This window comes from Schistocerca serialis, chromosome 3 (assembly GCF_023864345.2).
Source record: "Schistocerca serialis cubense isolate TAMUIC-IGC-003099 chromosome 3, iqSchSeri2.2, whole genome shotgun sequence".
Lineage (NCBI taxonomy): Eukaryota > Metazoa > Arthropoda > Insecta > Orthoptera > Acrididae > Schistocerca > Schistocerca serialis.
In genome coordinates, this window is record NC_064640.1 from 45,985,834 (window position 1) to 46,007,177 (window position 21,344).

At 38.3% G+C, this 21,344-nt stretch overlaps 1 protein-coding gene across 5 annotated transcripts in view; it reads left to right on the forward strand.

Moving 5' to 3' along the window:
* LOC126469697 (WD repeat-containing protein 7) overlaps nucleotides 1-21,344 on the forward strand; it is a 385,995-nt gene that overhangs the window by 194,733 nt on the left and 169,918 nt on the right. For 2 of the 5 annotated variants that reach the window (XM_050096866.1, XM_050096867.1), the window contains 3 exons: nucleotides 3,914-4,073; nucleotides 11,303-11,440; nucleotides 11,809-11,877. In XM_050096866.1, the coding sequence (XP_049952823.1) occupies nucleotides 3,914-4,073; nucleotides 11,303-11,440; nucleotides 11,809-11,877 (367 nt within the window). The remainder of the gene's footprint in view (nucleotides 1-3,913; nucleotides 4,074-11,302; nucleotides 11,441-11,808; nucleotides 11,878-21,344) is intronic. The other 3 variants (XM_050096868.1, XM_050096871.1, XM_050096869.1) reach the window with 2 other exon arrangements.

The window sequence follows — 21,344 nt, forward strand, 5'->3', positions numbered from 1 at the left end:
AGCTGTATTAATGATTGAAAGAAACACACTCATAGGACCATTTCCAAGGATGCCTTCCCATCTCTTCTGAAGCAGACACTGACTAAGATTTCAGCAAACTCCAAGGAAAACATAAAGGGTGGATTTCGCGTCACAGGTTAATCCCTTTTGATCCAGATCATGTCTTACAAAAATTGCCTGATAATGAGGAGAGCCAGCAAAGCAACGCAGATGCATGGTCTTCCGCTTTTGAAGAAATGCTCAAAGAAATTTGTTATCCTCCAAATAAGCTTGGTAGCTCCCGCCGCCACCACAAACTAGACATTCAACCTGGAAAATCAATCACTGGCCGAGATTTTCAGGGAAAGGAAAACAGTGCTTAAACAAGTGACAGTGCTTCTAGCAGTAGTGAAAGTGAAAACAACACATCATCCAGTGAAGTTTTACTGCTGAAAGAAGAGGCTTTTCTTGTTGCAGAGTACAAATATAAACGTGGAAACAAGGAGCAAACAAGGCAGTATGTTGGAGTGGCCACAAATGTTGGTGTTACGGAAGTTAGTGTGAAATTCTTGCGCCCACACAAGAACAGTAAAAACATATTTGTGTTTCCTAATGTCCCCAATGAAGACACAATACACAAATTGTGAATTTTGAGAGTACTTCCCACACCAGTTGAGAAGAGCGGAATGTTCATTTTTCAAGATGATGTGCTTTAGAATCGAAGACAATCGTTTATTTAAAGTGTTTGCAACTTAATTTAGAATGATGAGTGAGGAAAATTATTTTGACCTTTTAGTTAAATTACTTTGTTTGTTTCTGTCTGTTTCTAATATTTCAGTTAATAACTGTAAAAAAATTTTATTTAAATTCATGCAAAATAAAATCGTATCTGTGATATATAAAATTCATTGTATCATTCCATATCAGTTATTTGTAACAAAAGGCTATCTTAATATGTGTAAAGTGTCACCAAAATCAAATAAAAAGCATGTAGAAATTAAAAAAAAAAAAAAAAAACAGTAACTGTCCGAATTCACCCTCTATATACTGTAATTTCGGGCAGAGATTTAAAAAACACACGTGTCCAAAATCACCCCAATCCATGGGGTGACTTCGGACAACTAACTGCCTCAGATAAATATACCTACAATATAATATACACTTTCTAGTTCTGGGACATTTTATTCGTCACACATATACCTTACCACTTCCATAACAATCAATGTAATCTAACAAAATATACTAAAGTTACACTCAAAATAATGACGAAATCATCCGAAATCACCCTGTTTGGTGGTACTGTTGAGCATTGAAAGAATAAAAATAAACAGGAAATACATATTCATAACTTTATAACTCAATACTTTTTATGTGTGTATATGGATATGACACCAACAGTAGGTCTAAATTAGTTCACAACATAGTTTCAACTTTAATCTTATTTGGTATTCGAAAAATGTGGCAAAGGTGCGCTTATTTTGTTTGCGATTTCATCACTGTCCCTAACAAGACCACAGCAGTAGTTACCCATCATCAAAAGTTCCCAGTGACCTCGATAATGGTGTGCCATCGTATGGATGTTTTTGTGTAAGTGTTCACAGAAATCAAGGTGAGAATGTAAAAAGTGAATATTAACTAACTTTCTACAGCTCACATTCTTGTAGCTGTCTAATAGATAATTCAGAAATATAGTTATCGTCTCTTCCGTTGCCGAAACAGCCCTTCATCACTGCTTTGAAAGCCGGCCACGGTGGCCGTGCAGTTCTAGGCACTACAGTCCGGAACCGCAGGACTGCTACGGTCGCAGGTTCGAATCCTGCCTCGGGCATGGATGTGTGTGATGTCCTTAGGTTAGTTAGGATTAAGTAGTTCTAAGTTCTAGTGGACTGATGACCTAAGCTGTTAAGTCCCATAGTGCTCAGAGCCATTTGAACCATTTTTGTACTGCTTTGAAAGAGGACCAATCAGCCTGTTCGATATTTGTGAGTTTTGTACCAAAGGTGGAATCTTTCATCAATTTCATTATTTTTGGCCCAACAAATATAATTTCTTTCAGCTTTGCTTCACTCAATTTATAAACCTTTTCTTTCAAATGATAACAGGCTTAACCTCCTTTGTCCATGGCTTTCACAAAGTTCTTCATAAGGCGCAACTTTGAGATGTCCCTCCATTTTCCTTTCCAGATACATACAAGCTCCTTTACACCATTCCTTGACTGTATAGTGGTTCTTAGTCTCACAGCTGTCTCATAGGCACAGGAACAGGAGTATGTGGTGAACCTACCCTGTAGACCTGTGTCTTGCAAGTTACAGAGAGGAATGGCAATCCTCATTTCTGGCCACCAGCAAATGCACTAAATATACATTTGGATTGTTTATGTTGTATCTAGTTGTGGTTGAATGCACTGCAGTGTTTGTATGGCAGAGTTAACTATCTCAAAAATGGTCTTTAGGCTCACACCACACCATCAGAACAGCGAATGTCATGGCTTGGCATTTTCTTCTTGGCCATTTTGCTGAAGTGATGGTAAGTCTCTGCAGGCAATATGAGGTGCAGAATGTTTATATTGATGACCAACAGGACAACTAGAATATAGTTTATATGGCTTCCTAACTAGATCAGTGAAGAGACATCTAAACAAAAGAACAGTAAAGAATGAAGTATGGAAATAAACAACCGGGGAATAAACAACCGAAATATATATTAATTTGTATCCCAGATGCAAAGTGTCTGTTGAGTAGTGTAATCGGCCTTTGAACAACAATAGACTTTTGTCAATCAGAGCTTTTGATATGGACAAAATATGCTTTGGAATGTTTTATGCACTTAATCCACAATGTTTCCAATTTTTAACAACTTGTGCTTTGGTGTTGAAAGACTTGTCACTAAAAGGAAACATTCTCAAAATCAACAGAAAGTGCTCTTTTGACATAATTTCACAGAAAACTGGAGTGTTCAAGAGTCTGTCTGTGGGGAAATAGTAATTTTCAGTTTTTCCACACGAGCCATAAGCAGACAGAGAGCAATGTAAGAATAAGGTCCCTTAAATTTAATTTATTTCCACCTTGACTATTGAGAACGTACCAATTCCGGTGTACTTAGATTGTTGTATAAATAAAATCTACGTAATTCATCTGCAATAGATTGTCACAAATATTAGGGAAAACGACAGAACGTCAGAATCTTGCTCTATGCTACACTTATCTCCTCAAGCTACACAGTTACAAAAATGAGTCAAATGCACCTTTCTTCAAGTTAGATATTTCACTACAGAAAGCTCTTTACCCAAACATTTCACTTCCACTTTCTAACACTTCAAATTCTGAAGAACTTTCAGCTGTTGTAGATGAGGACGGATGTGCAGTTCCAGCTGATGTACTCAGCCGAGGAGTCTCACTTCATGATTCTGTCAGCGAATTGTCACTGTTATAGCTTCTAGTGAGAATCTAAAAGATATCCTCTTCTCCACTACTGCAGGGGTGAGCCATTTCCTTCACAGAAATATTTATTAAAATAGGAACACACTACCACAGCAGCGAATGCAGACAGGGACTCTCAACTGAGCAGCTGAACAGCTGCTTGGTGCTCAGGAAGGAAGTATGACTCAACACTTTTTGAAGTCCAAAGAACAAAGGTACCTGAGTGGGAGCCCATCATGTCTGGACCACACGGGGGTCAGCAAGTCAGCATATGTAAACACATCTAGAGAACCTGGAGCAAGGAGGAGTGAACATGTGTTAATACATCTGCAGTAAATGGTGGAAGGTGCAGCGATGCATGCCAACACATCTAGAGCACTGAAAGGGTTAATTTGTGTGTTGTCATAAAATAGCACTTTTTACTTATATTCCTTAAATATTTATACATTAAATTGTTGTGTGTTTGCTATTAATTACAATGTTAGATGTTAAAATTTAGTTTTTCTTCTGCTTAGAGAGGACTTCATCAGCTCCAGCAGCTACATCATGCTACAAACCAGGATGGAACAGACCAACAGAAAAATCGCACATTGCCGTTGTCTATTCAAGGACTTCACACAAATCCAAAGGATCCAGAATCTCATATCCTCTTCTTTGACATTGAAGCTCTTATAGGTAAGACATAAAATGTTTCTCTAGATTTGATGGTCTATAGGCTTTGTTCTCAATGACAAGACTAATGGTGACTAATAGTGTTATGTGCAATATAATTTCCAAGTAAAATAACAAGGAATGAAGGAAGATTCACACAGTTCTCGTCATTGCAATCATGCCAGATCTTTTGTTTTACATTGTACATCTACATGCGTGTGCCATAAACCAGTGAATCTCACAAGGTACTTCACATTACACCACTTATAGGGCTTCTTCCTGTTCCATTCACATACAAAATATGAGAAAAGTTAATGCCTAAATGCCTCTGTGTACGTTGTAGTCCCTATGTGAGCGATACGTAGTGTTTTAATATATATCTGTATTACTCACTTAAAACTGGTTCCTAAAACTTCATAAGTGGGATAGCTGATAGATGGTAGCTACCTATCTCCACGTCTGTCAGTTCAGGTTTCTCAGCATCATTGTGACATTCTCCTATAGGTTAAACAAATGTATGACCATATACACTGTCCATGTTTGTTTATGTTCAATATGACATGATAGACCTGTTTGGTATTGATCCTATACCTTTGAGCTATATTCTGGGATTGGTTGCACGAGTCTGTTATAAGCAATCTCCAATGGTGGCTGATTGCATTTTCCCAGTATCCTACCAATGAATAGAAGCCTTGCACTTGTTTTACGCACGACTAAGGCTGTGTGATAATTTGTAATCAATGTCCTTGCAAATTGTCGCACCCAGGTACTCGTATGACTCAATAAGTCCAGTTGTAATTCATTGATTTTGTATAGTCATATAATATTACAGTTTTGTGTGTGAAGTGCACAGATTTTCATACCTGCACATTTAAAGGCAGTTTCCAATCCTTGCCCCACTTTTAAAATCTATCAAAATGTAACTGAATATTTGTGCAGCTTTTTTTTTTTCGAACAGTGCTTTATTATAGATAACTGAAAAATGTTGCTGACAATAACGTCTGTATTACTTACCTTTGCAGTGATGTAAGATTGGGTCAGTAATTGTGGATTTTCCTTTGGTAAGGAACATTTGAAAACTGAGTTAAGCATTTCTGCTTTTGTTTTGCAATCTTCAATTTCAGTTCCTGTGTCATCCATGAGTGTCTGGACACTGACTTTCATGCCACTGACAGCCTCTACATATGACCAGTAATTTTTTTTTTTTTTTTTACACCAATTGTGTAATAGTCACAGTTGTTTTTAGATGTTTATTTACAGAGACTGTATACCATGGAGAGCCCTCCCAATCATGAACTGTTCTACTGTTTATGTATCTGTCAAATGTATGGTCAACTATACTTTTAAATTTCTGTCACAGTTCCTCTGCATGCACTTGTCCAGAGGTAAATGTTTAAAGTTCTGCATTGAGATAACACAACTGCTTCTTTGTCTACTTCACTGAACATGTAAATATTTCTAATTGTTTTGGTTGCCTTTTGTACTTGAGTAATGCTTGTTGCTAAAACAGTCTCATGCTCACAGTTTTAATAGGAGGTATTTATTGTTATTTCATGGGATATCTTATCATGTCCACCACTTATAAAACTGAAATTAAGACAATTAGATATGAAACGGTTAAAGCCTCTTCCAGTACTATGGTAGGATTGGGGAACATGCATCCTGTTAAGCTTAGGGTTTCTCTAAATTTTTCATTTATATCTGGGGGTGTACCTTGTGGTTAATAGAAACATCCAGTTATAAGTTTATGCCTGCCCTTGGTACTGAGTGTTTTGCAAACAATCTTGCACACAGCTTCAATCTCTGTCTAAATGCATTTGAATTTCGTGTCTACTGCAACAAATAAACCACCTTCTTCCTGATTAACCTGTTCATTTGATATGCCTGTACACTTGAATGTACATCAAAAATGTCATTGTTATTGATTACAGGTTTTAACCAACTTTCTGTATCTAGTATTATGTGAGTTCTATTGATTTTTGTGAGCACTTCAAACTCTGGCACTTTGTTGTGAATGATTTGGCAACTGATCACTAGGATTTCAATAGTGTCATCTGTGGTGGGCATTTCATTAATTCATGAACTAATACTTCAGGTTCCATCAGAGGAGAAGTTCTTAAGATACATATTGAGATATCTGTATTTGCACTGCAAGAATATATTTTTACATCTAATCTGCCCCTCCAGATACAAAAACGTGTAGCAAGCTTCAACAGCAGCTGTTACTGTTTTTCTTCACGTCATTGAGAGTTTTTTGATAGCTGCATTTCATTTTTATTTGCAAATCACCCATGGTGCCTGTGGTGTAAATTTCATCAATAGATAATATTTCCACTTAAAAGAAACAAGAGATTTTTAATTGTTAGGCACAGCATATAACTTTTCACATCTTCTGATAACATGTTTCTCTTTTCGTTGTCAACAAAAGCAGGAGACTAACTTGCTCTGCACATGTACATATATATATAATTTGTAAGCGATCTTATAGTGTGTGATGGAGGGTACTTCTAGCGTCACTATACCTTATCCTCTTATCTATTCCATTCACAAGTGCTGCATAGGTAACATGAGTGTCAGTAAACTTCCATATTAGCTTTGAAGTCTCAGATTTTCATGTTGTGTTTATTCTGTGGGGGAGGAAATAGTATGTTGCCTGTCTTTCTCTGAAACATATTCTTTTAGGTTTCAATAGTAAACCTGTCCATGATGCACAACGTTTCTCTTGTAGTTCCTGTCACTGGAATTTGTTGAGCATCTCCGTAATACTCACACCAACCAAATGATATTGTGATGAAACATGCCGCTTACTGTTGGATCCCAACCATATCTTCTATTAATCCAACCTGGTAATTATCCCAAACTAGTGATCAATACTCAAGAACTGATCAAACAAATATTTCATAAGCTAGTTCTTTCGTGGATTAATTACATTTCCCTAAGATTCACCCTGTGCTTTGCACATGATTTCTTCTTGAGTTTTAGGAGCTGAGATTTTCGTATATTGTGTATTATTTCTTCCTACACTTTACTTTATTATTTCAAAACTTTATGTATGAAGTGGAATCTACAAAGCATTATAAAGTTGACCACTGGGTGGCATGACATGCATCTGGGCGCAACATTTTGAATTTCAGTGGCAGCTTCAAATTCAAGGCCGTCTGGATCCTTCCTTCCAACAGCTTTTCTGAACTACACAGATGGGAGCTATGAACACATCCTTTGCTCCCGTAATCCTCCTAGCTGTAATCTCCATTAACCCACTGTTCCCATACCCTCCACTCAACAGTTTCCCCCCATTCTTGTCCTGTCAACCTCTTAGAGTTCATGTCTCCATGTCACCTTCATTGTACGCCATTCTCCACTGACACTAACACCCATGTCAACATGCCTGACCCATGTACATGCCACCCTTCCCTCCTGCATACCTTGTGAAGAGACTGGCTCCCTCCCTCTGAGCTGCTAGCTAACCACATCAACCCCTCTTCCTGCCATCTCCCACCCGTTTTTTTCCTGCCTCTCGATAACGCCGCAAGGTGATGCATGAGGTAGCTGGAGAGGAGAAGGGTATAAATGTGCTGCTGGGGTAATGAGACATCGCATTTCCATCACAATTTCTTGGAGCAGACATGTACACCAACGAAGAAAAGTTAGATATTCTTTTAGTGTAGATAAAAGCAGAAAAAATGCTGTTAGAGCAATAAAGCGATATGGAGAGCTGTATCCTGATCGTGAACATCCTATGCACCAGCTTCTTGCATGTATTGCACAAGAAACAACTTGAATCAGGATCATGGAACACCATACAGAGGACAAGGCAGAAAACGGCAACTGGCGAGGTACATGAATAGGGCGATCTAGCGTTGACATATAACGACCCTACTGTTCCGTCACACCGTATCGCCTCGGAATGTGGTATAAGTCAGAGAACTGTTCTATGCATATTGCACCGGCATAGATTTTACCCATTTCACCTCTCATTACATCAAGCACTCTCCGGTGTGGAATTCGAACGGTGCCAGGAATTTTGCCTGTTTGCTCTGCAGCACCTACAAGATGATCCAACGTTTTTTCAATGAGTGCTTTTTACTGATGAAGCAACTTTTACCAACCACAGTATGTGAATTTGCATAATATGCATTACTGGTCAATAGAGAACCCTCATTGGCTTCGACAGGTACAGCATCAGCAACCTTGGAGTGTTAACGTGTGGTGCAGCATCGTCGTAAATGTCATTGTGGGGCCGTACGTCATTCCGGGTGTACTAAATGGCAATAAACTATGCACAGTTCCTGTGAAACATTCTGCCCATTTTGCTGGAAGAGGTACCACTAACTGTGCGTCAGTGCATGTGGTTCCAACATGATGGCTGTCCTGCTCACTCTTCCTGTGTGGCTACAGAGCTGTTGAATGAAAAGTTCCCGGATTGTTGAATAGGACAACGTGCTGAAGTGAAGTGGCCAGCCCAGTCTCCTGATTTGACCCCTCTTGATTTTTTTTCTGTGGGGAGCAATCAAATATAAAGTGTACGCTCAAATACCAACTACGCCAGATGATATGAAGCAATGTATCGTTGAAGCATGTGCTGATATCTCACGTGACACCCTCGCAGCCATTCACAAATCATTCGAACTGCGACTACAAATATGCATTGCAGCAGAGGGGAAGCATTTTGAGCACATGCTTCAGTAAAGTTTTGTATTGTGTACAGTATGTATTTTGCATCTTTGTTGTATTTGCTTCGTATTGTGATCAATAGTAAATATTTTCAAATAAAAAACAAATACATATGAAATAATTGTGACCGATAAGGGCCTCCCCATTTACATTTGTATTTCTGTTACTTAAAATGTATTAACATCTTGTAATATTTTAATACTGTATGTTGTCTTCTATTTTGGTGTCACAGTTGTCAAATAACTGAATAATATTTGCATGAAATCATTAGTTACTTTTTGCACAAAATATCGCAGTATGTATTACTATTGTCGGGTAAATGGACGTGTTTGTGTAAGGACAGACTCGTGACGTTTACCATGTACTCTGGACAACAGGAAAGGTCACATTGGACAATGCTGCTTCAAAGGATGAACATGATACAAGAACATATCTGTGTCTCAAAAACTATTTGCCTAAATATTATGATATACACGTATTTGAAACTGTCTTTTTAATCCCATCATGTTACGCTAGACTTTAGCATAGGGTTCCATTAAAAAGATGGCCTCATATATCTGTAATAAAAGTAGCACAAACATGAAATGTGATGTATTCAAGTAGCCTCGTCCCTGCAATTCACTGTCCAAATGGCATCTTCGTATCTATTACAGTTGGGGAGAAACAAGGAGTGTTATGACTTAGCTGCCTCAAGGGCTACTATCAACTTTATAAGTACTTGTTAGTTTGAACAACAATGTTGATTTCAGTGCTATTAGTGTAGTATCTCTCTGAAGATACTGAGAGCAAATGCATCATATATGGTGTCTTGCCATAACCTGTGTATGCTCTTATCATTAAAAAAACAAAGATTAAGTCTAAGTGATGTAGATTTCCAGAGCTGAAGTAGATTTTTGCAAAGAACAAATGTGACACAAAAATCAGTTACCGTATCTGACAGTTTATTACTGTTACTGCCGTGCAATTCAAGCTGCACAGATTGATTATGAGAGGACTGATCACTTCTGAGACTGGATTCACTTGCTGAGACTGGGCAGTAAGAGCTGTTAATGATTTAAATAAAGTATTATGATCAGAGTGATCCTTCTTATCTTGCCCAAAAGCAGATTGCATTTAAGCATGACAGATGCTCAGATCAACTTATGGTCAAGTGCTAATGTGGACCATAGATTCACTAATCTGACATGTAATATGACTAAAGATTTTGTGGGTATTTTACGTGGCCAAGTGGACATACATTAGTCCCTAACAAAGACACTATCTACTAAAATAATGGTCCTGTTAACACTACTGGGTCCTGTATGTCTGATTGAGCCTCAAACACAAAAACTCTTGCCTTATCCATGAAACGAAAAGTTCCACAGGTTGAATCCTGGTCTGACACACAATTTCCATCTGCCAGGAAGTTTCATAACAGTGCACACTCCACTGTAGAGTGAAATATTCATTCCAGAGAAGCTGGAAAACATCTCCTCTGGTCGATGCAATTACTGTCCTTGAACATTATTGAGCCTATGTTGACAATTTTAGAGGAGAAAATCTGATGAGTGCAGAATCTAGTGGAGTTTTCTCATCTTCATTATGACTAAAGGAATTATGTGCTGCACTGCGAGACAAATGATAACAAAATGCTTCAAGAGAATGTTCACAGGTTGTGCACACAGATCATGTGTACATTTTGCAGAGCATCCAATCAGGTTGAGTGAGATGTTAATGTGGTTCACTCCATTATCAGTTATGTTCTTTAAGCTGTTTCTTGTATTTTGGTAATCATCTGTGGTTTCCGTATTTAACCATTCCGGGAATTATGCAAACTGACAGACTATAGTTTCTATGCACACCAGTAAGAAAATTAATAATCTCCAGGAGGTATCACTGTAGTATTATTGCCTCTATCATTGACAATGACATCAATTCAGTGAGTAAGACTCCACAGATTTCTTCAGCAATGCCATACATAACTGAAGCAGTAAGCTTTATTTGTGACGGTCTTTTTGTTGTGCCTATCTGTGACTCAGCATCTCCGCTATATGGTGAGTAGTGACTGTCCTTTTCATAATATTGTTTCCTGTCAGTTTGGATCTTTTTACAACTCTGTTCTTGCACCATGTTAGATGACTGTGAGTGGTGCACCATGCGTTGTAGGAACATTGGGCACTTCTCATTGCTACAGAAACAAATTGGTCAATTTCAGTCACAGTTTGGTCACGGGCGTGACCAAACACAGTAGCTCCTATCTGCCATTCTGTTATGCCTACATGTCACTCCACCTTACTTCACGGATGTCATCCAAATGACTAGCACATAAACATTCAACTCCTATTTGAAAATGTTACCATCTGAAATTTGTATTGAAATGTGCGTACCTGTCATTTCAGTCATATCAAAATTGTGATGTTTAAAATTATGTCAAAGACTGAATAGCTAGTTTTGTGCAAGGATAGAACTTTTTTTTTAATGAATTCCATCAAGTTAAAATAAAAGTAAACCCAAAACTTGTTGTGTGCTTAATAAAGACCATCTGATGAAAAAAAAAATAAGTATAATAACCTGTAAACTACAATTAAACAATATTACAGTGCAATTGCTGCAGGAAGAGTACAGTACTATGTCCCCTGGTACCCTCGAAGCACAAGGGCTCATCAATCAAGCTGAGTATCAGAAAGTGGCTGCCCTCACACAGTCTGCATCACCAGATGCTCACAAGAAGATAGCAGGTCAGCAAAAAATTGGCTTTCTTAAAAATGTATGTGGAAAATTCCTGTAGGCTACAAAAATGTCACTTTTGTGATCCATATACTGCCACCTCTTTCACCATTCCATATACTTTATACGACAGATATTAATGTACTTAAAGAATAAAGCAAATTGTTGACATATCTGATTTGTCTGTGACTGTAATATTGAAAATTCGGAACAATTAACAGGTTAATATGTGAACATTATTCTTACTGATTTAGCAAACTGTATCCATTGAAATCAGATTATTGCGACTGTGATCAGTTTCTTTGTATTGTTCAGCTTATATTTGTTTCATGTGTCACAATTCATGACAGCCTTCTAATCTAAGTGTGACCCTGTCCAGATTTCTTTGGTCGGGTCAAGGACAAGGCGGGTGATGTGGAGCGCATCCTCAAGGAAAAGGATCGACATGGTACAACTCCCTACTTGTCATTTTTGCTGCATACTGAATGCTTTCAGTAGACTTTTGAGCAGTGTGATAGCTTTGCAGATACATGTTAACAGATAAAAATCTGTGTTGTATGAATTGATGTTCACTGCATTTCTCTTTTATGACAGTGTTTGGTGTTAATTATACTTTGCTTTTAATATGCTGAAATATCTTAGTGCATGTTGGTATTGTATGTAGCCTTGTAACATACCTTCCTGCTTGAAACTTTGTCATTGAAATGCTTCAAAAAATGTATTCAGCATCACTCTGGTTTATGTGCCTGTGTTTCGTAAATATAGCATCAGTAGTGCTGTTATCCTCTGGCTTGTTATCTTGTTATAGTTTAGCTATTACTTGTCTGAAACATAGCATTTTGTTTCAGAAAGGCATACTATTTAGAGAGGAATTTACATGGAGTTTGCTCAAACAAATCTGTAGTCAGAGAAACAAATTGCTTGTAATGGGTGTACATGTGCCTGTTTGGCAATTACTTCCACAATGAGTGGGGCAGAGAGATCTAAATTTACTTTTTGTGTGATTCTTTGTACTACACTTCCAAAGCATCAGGGCAGTGATCTGAGGTTTGAATTAATCATTACCATGTGCCACTTAGTCATGTGTTAATAAATATGATATTCAGTCTTCTGTTTGACTATATGGATTGTATATTGTATACTGCGTCTGAAAGCTGTGCATTTGAATGAATGAGCCAATGTAACTTTTGTGAAATATCAGTGCTTATTATGTTTCAAGAACAGAAATTCCAGCATGGAACAAATTAAAAAGAATGAAGAAGGGCAATTGCTCACCTATAAGTGATTGCTGTGTGGCAACAGATCAGCCTTAGAGTTACCCCCCACCCCACCCTCTCTCTTTTTTTCTTACCCCCCCCCCCCCCCCCCACACACACACACACAGAGAGAGAGAGAGAGAGAGAGAGAGAGAGAGAGCTCAGTTAATCCGAACAGGAAAAATGTTAATCTAAGTATGGAAAACTATGCATTAAACTTCTGTACATACACACTATTTTAATTTACACAGTACAGCAAACACATATTAGAAAAATTGGCAAGAAAATATTAGGTGTAAACAATGCATAACAATGAAAGAAAAGCTGTCAAACTTACTAAAAAACAGTGTACATTTTATCCCTACTTTTTAGATGACAAAAACTCAGTTGTTTTTTGGTGTAATGAAGACAGTCTGTTATGACGCATAGTTTTGCCATCGTCTCACAAACATCAAATCAGCAGGTGTAGCAGTGGGCTGTTGCTCCAAATAACGTAGCGTGAGGTCAAGGGCTTCTGCTGCATCACTGTGTGGCATCAGCTCTCCTTTGTCGCTTCCAGGCTCATTGTCACTTGTGTCACAGCAGTCCACTTCTTCCTGGTCTTGAGTTGCAGCAGCAACTAAATCAGCATCAGTAAGGTTCACCACACATGCCCCATCCACTGCCATACACTCATCTACTTCTCCTTCACTAGCTTCTTCACATCCAGGGATTGTCTGTATCATTTGTAGTAGATTTTCCTCTTCATTTTCAACTAGGTTGTCCTGAAATTCAAGAGATGTCCACAGTTTTTTCCACGATTTTCTCAGAGTATTTTCTGAAATATTCTGTCATGCCTCAGCGGGCCCTATAAACAACATCCTTCACATTGGTCTTTTTTATTTTGTCCACTAAAGGAATGCTATCATCTTGGATCAGCATTCTTAATAATTGTTTTCTGTAAATCAGTTTTATTGTTTGCAGTATGCCCTGGTCCATCGGCTGTAGAAGTGGTGTAACATTCGGCAGCAAAAACTTCGCCACAGTTTCTTCATCACATAGTTCCTCGGTGCTGGTGTGAGATGGCGCGTTATCAATCAAAAGGACTACATGGGGAGACAAATGATTTTCCTTCGAAAACCGTCAAACAGAGGGAACAAACTTGCCATGAAACCATTCTTTGAACAGCTTACCATCCATCTGTGCTTTTTTCTGGTTGCGATAATATACCGGCAGGGACTTGATGTTGAAGTTTTTAGAAGCTCTGGGCCTAGCAGATTTGCTGATCAACATTAAAGGCAGCTTGTGATTTCCAGCAATGTTGCTGCACGCTAATAGTCACATGATCTTTGCACATTTTAAAACCAGGAGCATGGTCTTCTGGTTTTGATGCCAGGCTTTTTGTTATCACTGCCCTAAAATTAAGGCCAGTCTCGTCAGCGTTATAAATTTGTTGAGAAGAATACTTTCCCTCTCTTATCATTTTTTCAAACTCACCCAAGTATTCCTTCGCTGCATCACGGTCAGAAGAAAGCTTCTCTCCAGTAATTGGTAGCGGACAGATTCCATGACGTTTTTTTTAATCTATCCAAGCAACCCGTACTCACACTAAAAGACTCATTACCATTCATTAACTTGTTTGGGTAAACAGCCTTCTCCTGAACCAGTGCTCCACTCAAAGGAGTTCCCCCTCTTTCTTGTGTAAACCGAAGGAAAAGAGCTTCGTCCATTTTATCGTACTGGGACTGTTTTATCGTACTGGGACTGTTTTGAAGTCTACTGAATTTCGAGTGTTTTTCCCGAAGATGTTTCACAGGACTGTTCAAGCTTCACCCAGTTCTTCTTCCAATCAAAAGTGGTTGCTTTACCAACACCCAGTCCCGTTGCCAGTTTAGATACATTCTCACCATTGTCTATCTGCTTCAAAGCATTCAGTTTTTCTTTGAGAGTTAACATTGTATGTTTCCATTTACTCATGATGAAAATATGTACACCACTACACCTGAATGAATACAATACAACTGTTACACATGCCAGCGATCGATAACTAACATAACCAAGTGCTTTGCAAGCCAGTTGGCAGTGCACTGACCTCAGACACTACAAAGGTCTCAACAATGCACAACAACAAGTGCAGGGAGTGAGAGCGAGCCATTGTTCCCACACTTGTTCCCATTTGTTACCATGGTGTACCTACTTATCTGCTTGGTATACTTCATTCTAGAAACTCGTCACCATAATTCCGGCTAATCTGAACAAATTGGTAATCCGAGCAAGATCCGGTCCCAATTAGTTCAGATTATCGGGACACTACTGTACTGTGGATCAATGAATCAATTGACTTCAGATGAGTGGTTGTCTATCCTCATTTTTGTTAATTGCTACCGTGCTGAATTTTCATTGCATCTTTTATTTACTGACAAAATGTGTGTGATGTGTTTATGTGCCTGTTGATGAGTCAATGTATCATGGGCCGTCTCTACTATGCTGCAAAAGGACACCGTTACGGTGTGGCTAATGGCTGTGTAGTACTTTGTGTAGCTGGCCATAATGTCTCCTTTGTTGATGCTGCTGAGTCTGCGTTGTCCATGTGGCTTCTCGTTGTCTAGGTGATGATTCCCTTGCTGCTCTGGGCCCAAGAAAAGGTGTGGGTTTTTAATTATCACTGGACTAACGAAATCATGATGCAGTATTCCACGGTTTGTGTAAAACAAAAACACATATTTATTGCCAGAACTTGAAAATGACTACACTTCACTGCGGCCAAAACTCAAGTGGCTGAAAACCCGTTGGTGACCAAAGATCACCGTCATAGCTACACAGAACATACAATTTCAGTATCGATTATTGATCATAACACCTATCCTAGTATCAAGTTAAGCAAATACTTTCTTCCAGCGCCCCTGCTTCAGCAGATATTCTCTGTATGCTTCATAGTGAAACACCACATGCATTTGTTGTTGCAATCTACACTGGTGGTAACATTTTGTCACTTCTGCCATTATCTTTAAGGTACCAAAGAAATTCATATACCTTGTATATAACACTCTTTGTTTGGCTCTGTGTGTCTTGAGACTGTCATCACTATAGTACACTTCCATGTGGTGCACATGTAAGTAAAGGCTGCATAGTGTATAGTAGCAAAGCAAAGCTGTGCCAGCAGCAGTGTGAATAAAGTGCAGTGTTGTAAACTCTGTTAATGATAGGTGTCTATTTGATAGCCTTTGCTTCTTATGGTGCTACCTGGATGTCACCCATGGCGGAAATGATGCTGTGATATCAGTGTGAGTTCCAGGTCACAGACCAGACTAGGCCAGAGGCTTTCCATGACATTTAGAGACGGGGAGAAGACAAAGGGTGAGAAAATTGGCCTCCTCCTCCCAGCCACCACTTTCACAGCTTGCTAGTATAGTGAATTAACTATTTAAATACTTTTGGAAAAAGTGGTTCAGAGAGATCCAGGATGATTTAGAAGGGTTGATTATAACAACGAAACAAATTGAAAACAGAAAAGAAAGGGCTATTCTGAGGAGCACACACGAGACATGAACAAAAAACATTTAAATGAAATCAGTAAACCATAACTAATGAAGAAAGGGCAGCCAGATCAGAAAGAATCTAAAAGTTGAGGAAACAGAAGAGGATAATGAAAAGCCAAATCTCTGCTTGGAATAAGTTAGTGTGTATGGACTGATTTAAGTGTTCCACTATGGACGTAGACTGTATAGGAAATATCCCAGATTATAATCATAGGCTGAAGAAAACTGGAATTTCAACTTATTTGTAGTTATTAGTCTTTCAGATCAAGTTGTTTGTCTGTGACACTTTGTTAACTTCTGCCATTTAGTAATAGCAATACCCTCGTGACTGTGGGTAATTTTCTGTGCCTGTTGTTTTTAACTCTTACATTATTCTCCATGTTTGTAGTGATAGTTTGTACAAATAACTTATCCCATTGTTTATTTAACTTGGCTTACAGACAAATTTTATTGTCCAGAATGAAATTTTCACTCTGCAGCAGAGTTTGCACTGGTATGAAACTTCCTGACATTAAAACTGTGTGCAGGACCATAACATCAACTCAAGTTCTCTGCCCCACTTTGAGCAAGTGCACTACCGACTGAGTTCCTCAAGCACAACTCACAACCTGTCCTCACAGCTTTACTTCCACCAGTACCTTGTCTTCTACCTTCCAAACGTCACAGAAGCTCTCCGGCAAAACGTGCAAGACTAACACTCCTGGAAGAAAGGATATTGCGAAGACATGACTCACCCGCAGTCTGGAGGATGTTTCCAGACAGAAATTTTCACACTGCAGTGGAGTGTGTGCTAATATATAACTTACTAGCAGATTAAAACTGTGCGGGACGGAGACTCGAACTCGGGACCTTTGTTTTTCACAAGCAAGTGCTTCATTCTATAAACATCCTCCAGGCTGTGGCTAATCCATGTCTGTGCAATATCCTTTCTTTCTGTAGTGCTAGTCTTGCATGTTCCGCAGGAGAGCTTCTATGAAGTTTGGAAAGTGAGAAACAAGGTACTGGCAGAAGTAAAGCTGTGAGGACAGGTCATGAATGTTGCTTGGTAGCTCAGTCAGTAGAGCAATTGCCCGTGAAAGGCAAAGGTCCCAACTTCGAGTCACGGTCTGCCGCAGTTTTAATATACCAGGAAGCTTCAACTTTTATCATGGATTTTGCTGCCCCTTTTTATTTGCTTGTGTTTCCCTGCCACACATTCACAAATTAGCAAAATGGAATTGAAAATAGTATCAGATGAGGATAGGCAGCTATTTACTTGTGGCTGATCGCTGTGTGGTGCTTAAGTGCCACCAGAGCCACAATTGGTTGTCTGTGTAGTAATATGGGAGAGAATGTGTACATGAAGTAGGAAAAAGTGTAGTTGCTCACAAGCTAGTGAAACTGTCTGCTTTTACCCATGTTTGTGTGCCTTATGTTAATCAGCAGCTGCTGAATGGCTGCCTCAGAATTGTTTCTCCTCGCATACAATGAAAGAAACCAGATGTTCAAAAAGCATCAAATTCTACATTGTCAGTGGTTTACTTTTATCTGTCACTCATCATATTTTGTTTTGAATATTGTGATGCAATTTACTATGTTAACATATCAGTTTCATACTCTCCAATCATCCTACAGCATATAGAATTTTTTTTTCTGTTGACATTTATGAAAAGTAAAATATGTATACAGTTAATGAAATGTTGCATCAAATGAAACCACAAGTTTACTGTTACCAGTCACCATTTATTTATCTCCATGACGTGTGTGTGTGTGTGTGTGTGTGTGTGTGTGTGTGTGTGTGTGTGTTAAGATTTTTTGAGGAACTTGTGGCACAGTCTCCAGTGGTCACAGGTTCCTTTCACTAACACATCGCAGATGGAGGTTTAAACCTTTGAAACGCATCGTGACTGCTAACAGTAAATTTATTGTTTCATTTGATGTCAATAACAGTCACGGTAAAGCCTAACCTAAAATGTTCGCATTTAAAGTTAAATGTTGCATCTGTTTCTGCCACTTAATCTAGCAAAGAAGCCCATAACAGATTTTACAGGTTGTGTAACAGTATTAACCAATTAGAACTAATTATTCTCTTCATATTTGTGTGTGACTTTATCAATAGTACAAGATCACAGCAGCAATACAGTATTACCCCTCTTTTACACTTTTCAGGGGATTGGAGAATTGGTGGTGTAAACTGGAGTAAAATTGTAAAGGGGTAGAATCGCTAAGCAACTGCTGATATTGCACTGCCTTCTAATTCTGCTTATCCACTGGAAAGTAGAATGGTACAAGTAGCTGAAATGTTGTGGGGTAGCCTTCCTGTGAGCTGATTCTTACGTTTTGCTTATATTTTATGGTATGGGAAATGGAGGTGTCCATAATAGGAATGTTATGTCTTTTTCAGAAGCATTCAAATTTTAATATTAACTCAATATTTACAATTACATAGCTGTAACAATTATTGTTTTCTACAAAAGAAGATTAATAGTTTTTTGTTTAGCTCTTTTGTTTGATGTGCCCTTAATCTGTTTCTTCAATTCATAGAGTGTCTCAAGCATATTTTTCACACTCTTCAACACAAGAAATATATTTTTCTAGTGCTTCCACTGCTGCAGCTCCCTGAGAACTGGTGGGCACTAATACACTCTTCTTCTTCTTCTCCTCCTCCTCCTCCTCCTCCTCCTCCATCACTGAGAGAAGATTAGCTGACAGTTTTTCTACAGCAAATTCCTCCGTGGTTTTTTCCTCTGCATCTATATCATTGTCATCTACCTGCAGAAATTCATTAAAAGAGCACTTTGGCTGCAGTGTTTCCCATACTGATGCCTTGTACCATTAAAGAATCCTGCTTTTTTTAAAATTGTTTATTGTATCCTCCTTCACAGCCTTCCATGACTTAGCAAGGAAATGCAGTGCTGTCAGCACTGAAATCCTGCTAGATGTGAGATCCATCCCAGAATCCATTGTGGACAAAAGCCTTTGAACGAAGTTCTTCCTATAAAATGACTTAAAGAAGTTTATAATTCTGAGATCTATAGGCTGCAGTTTGCATGTGCTGTTAGCTGAGAAAAATTCTAACTGCACATTTTGTAAGTTCTTGTAAATAAGGTGTGCAGGACTGTGATCAGCAAAAAAAAGTATTTTTCTATTTTCAGTTCCCATTTTCGCATCAAATGCAGCTAGCCACTTTCTGAAAAGATGTTAGGTCATCCAGGCTTTTTGGTTGGCATTGTGCGAAGTTGGAAGTAAATGTATATTTATAAAACGATGAGACATTTTTTATTTCCCTATTGAAAAGGGGTGAAGCATCTCACAGCCATCAGCATTAGCTTCCAACGTCATTGATAGCCTCAGTGTACATGTTTAACACCATGGCATTTCTTGTCTTTGAATGCCAAAGTTTTATTTGGCAACATATTAAAAAAAAGTCCAGTTTTGTCAGTGTTAAATATGTTTTTGGAATCATATTTTACAATTAAAGCCTGTAATTTTCCATTTCTCAACTGCTGCACAGTGTCACTGTCTACATCATTTGATTCATCACAGACGGTTCTATGAGATGTATTGTATCTTCTTCAAAACCTGTCAGTCCAGTCTTTGGAGGCACTGAAATTCTCTCTGTCAATAATGTTGGTCACTTTAAGTGCTTTCTCCCTTAAAAACACCTGTCAACTGCAATACCTGCTGCCCTTAATATCTCAAATCAATGTTTTGTGGTTTCCTCCAAAATCATCATATTTTGAACAGGTCACACACTTTCATTTTTCGGCGCTTTGCCTGCTTTCTGCAGCACTAGGTATGATAGTTTCTGTTTTTTACAATTGAATTCATAGTTGATACTGAAAGTTGCAATTCACATGCAAGTGCTACTCGTGTTCTGTGGAGAAATCCACTTTCTCCAAAATCCAGTCCTCCTCTTCCACAGTAAATGATTTTCTTTATTTTCTCTCCATTGATCAGAAAGAGCCGATAACAAAACAATAAAAATACCGTAACACAAAAAGATTAACAAGAAATAAAGAAGATTGTGGCAAATGACTTGGCCTCTCAATTCAGATACAGTAAAAAAGAAAAGGAAACTTAATAAACAAACTAATAAATCACCAATAACTTTAATGCTTCAACAACAAAAACAGTAATCATGAAATGAGAAACTTCACTGGCAAAAATGCTATAGACTCGCTCAACTATCAGCTCACGCTATGACGTCACACAAGAACAGTGTGTGGGATACAGTAGATTTATGACATCTCCAAACCATAAACTATGTTTCATTTAAAATGTATGACACCTGAGCTTCATTTTTAATATGTATACAAAGTTTATACACTAAGAAGAAACTTGTGTTCCAGTGAAATAGGCCTAAAAATAAGTTTCATTATCTAACAATGATTTATAGTACTGGTAGTATTGTTCCACATATGTTCAAGTTGATGTCAGTACACAAAAATAGCATTTGATTATATTTGCTTGTTAACTATTTGTTCTATATTTCAGCTCAGAGGCTTAGCCTTTCTCAGACTTTGTGAATTATACGCGCTTTAAACAGAGCACTCCTAGAGCCTGCATGAAAGTGGAGCTGCCAGGCAGGGTGTAAACGGCAAGAAATACAAAAATTCAGAAATGTACAATTGAGGTTTCCAACACATTGTCAGTGTACAGAACTTGACAGAATAGGAAAAAATGCGGAAGTGGGAAGAAAACATAAAATGCGGAAATGTGAAAGTGGGGGTAATGCTGTAGTGTGTGTTGCACATAGTGAGCAATATTATGGGGTTGGATTCCTGAAGTAAAATTAGAAGAAACACGAATATTAACATGGGTTTGGAAATGCGATTTTACCAGGCTATGCACTTGTCGCACATACCCATAGGTTAACTGAAGTAATAGTTCACTACACTTAATATTTGCTACATTTTATGCATAGTTCACATCACCTCACACAAGTGTTTGAACTTCCTATCCTCTGTCTGAATACATGTTTCAGTCTATTGCTTGTAGTGAGATTGTGTCTTAAACATGCATGACAGAGAGCATAGTGTCTCGTGTGCTTCCACAACATGTACAAAAATAAATGTTTCATTACTGATAGGTTTTACACGGACTTAATGTATCAGAAGCAAGTCCAAGGATTTTAATTTGGCATAGTGTTAATGACAAGA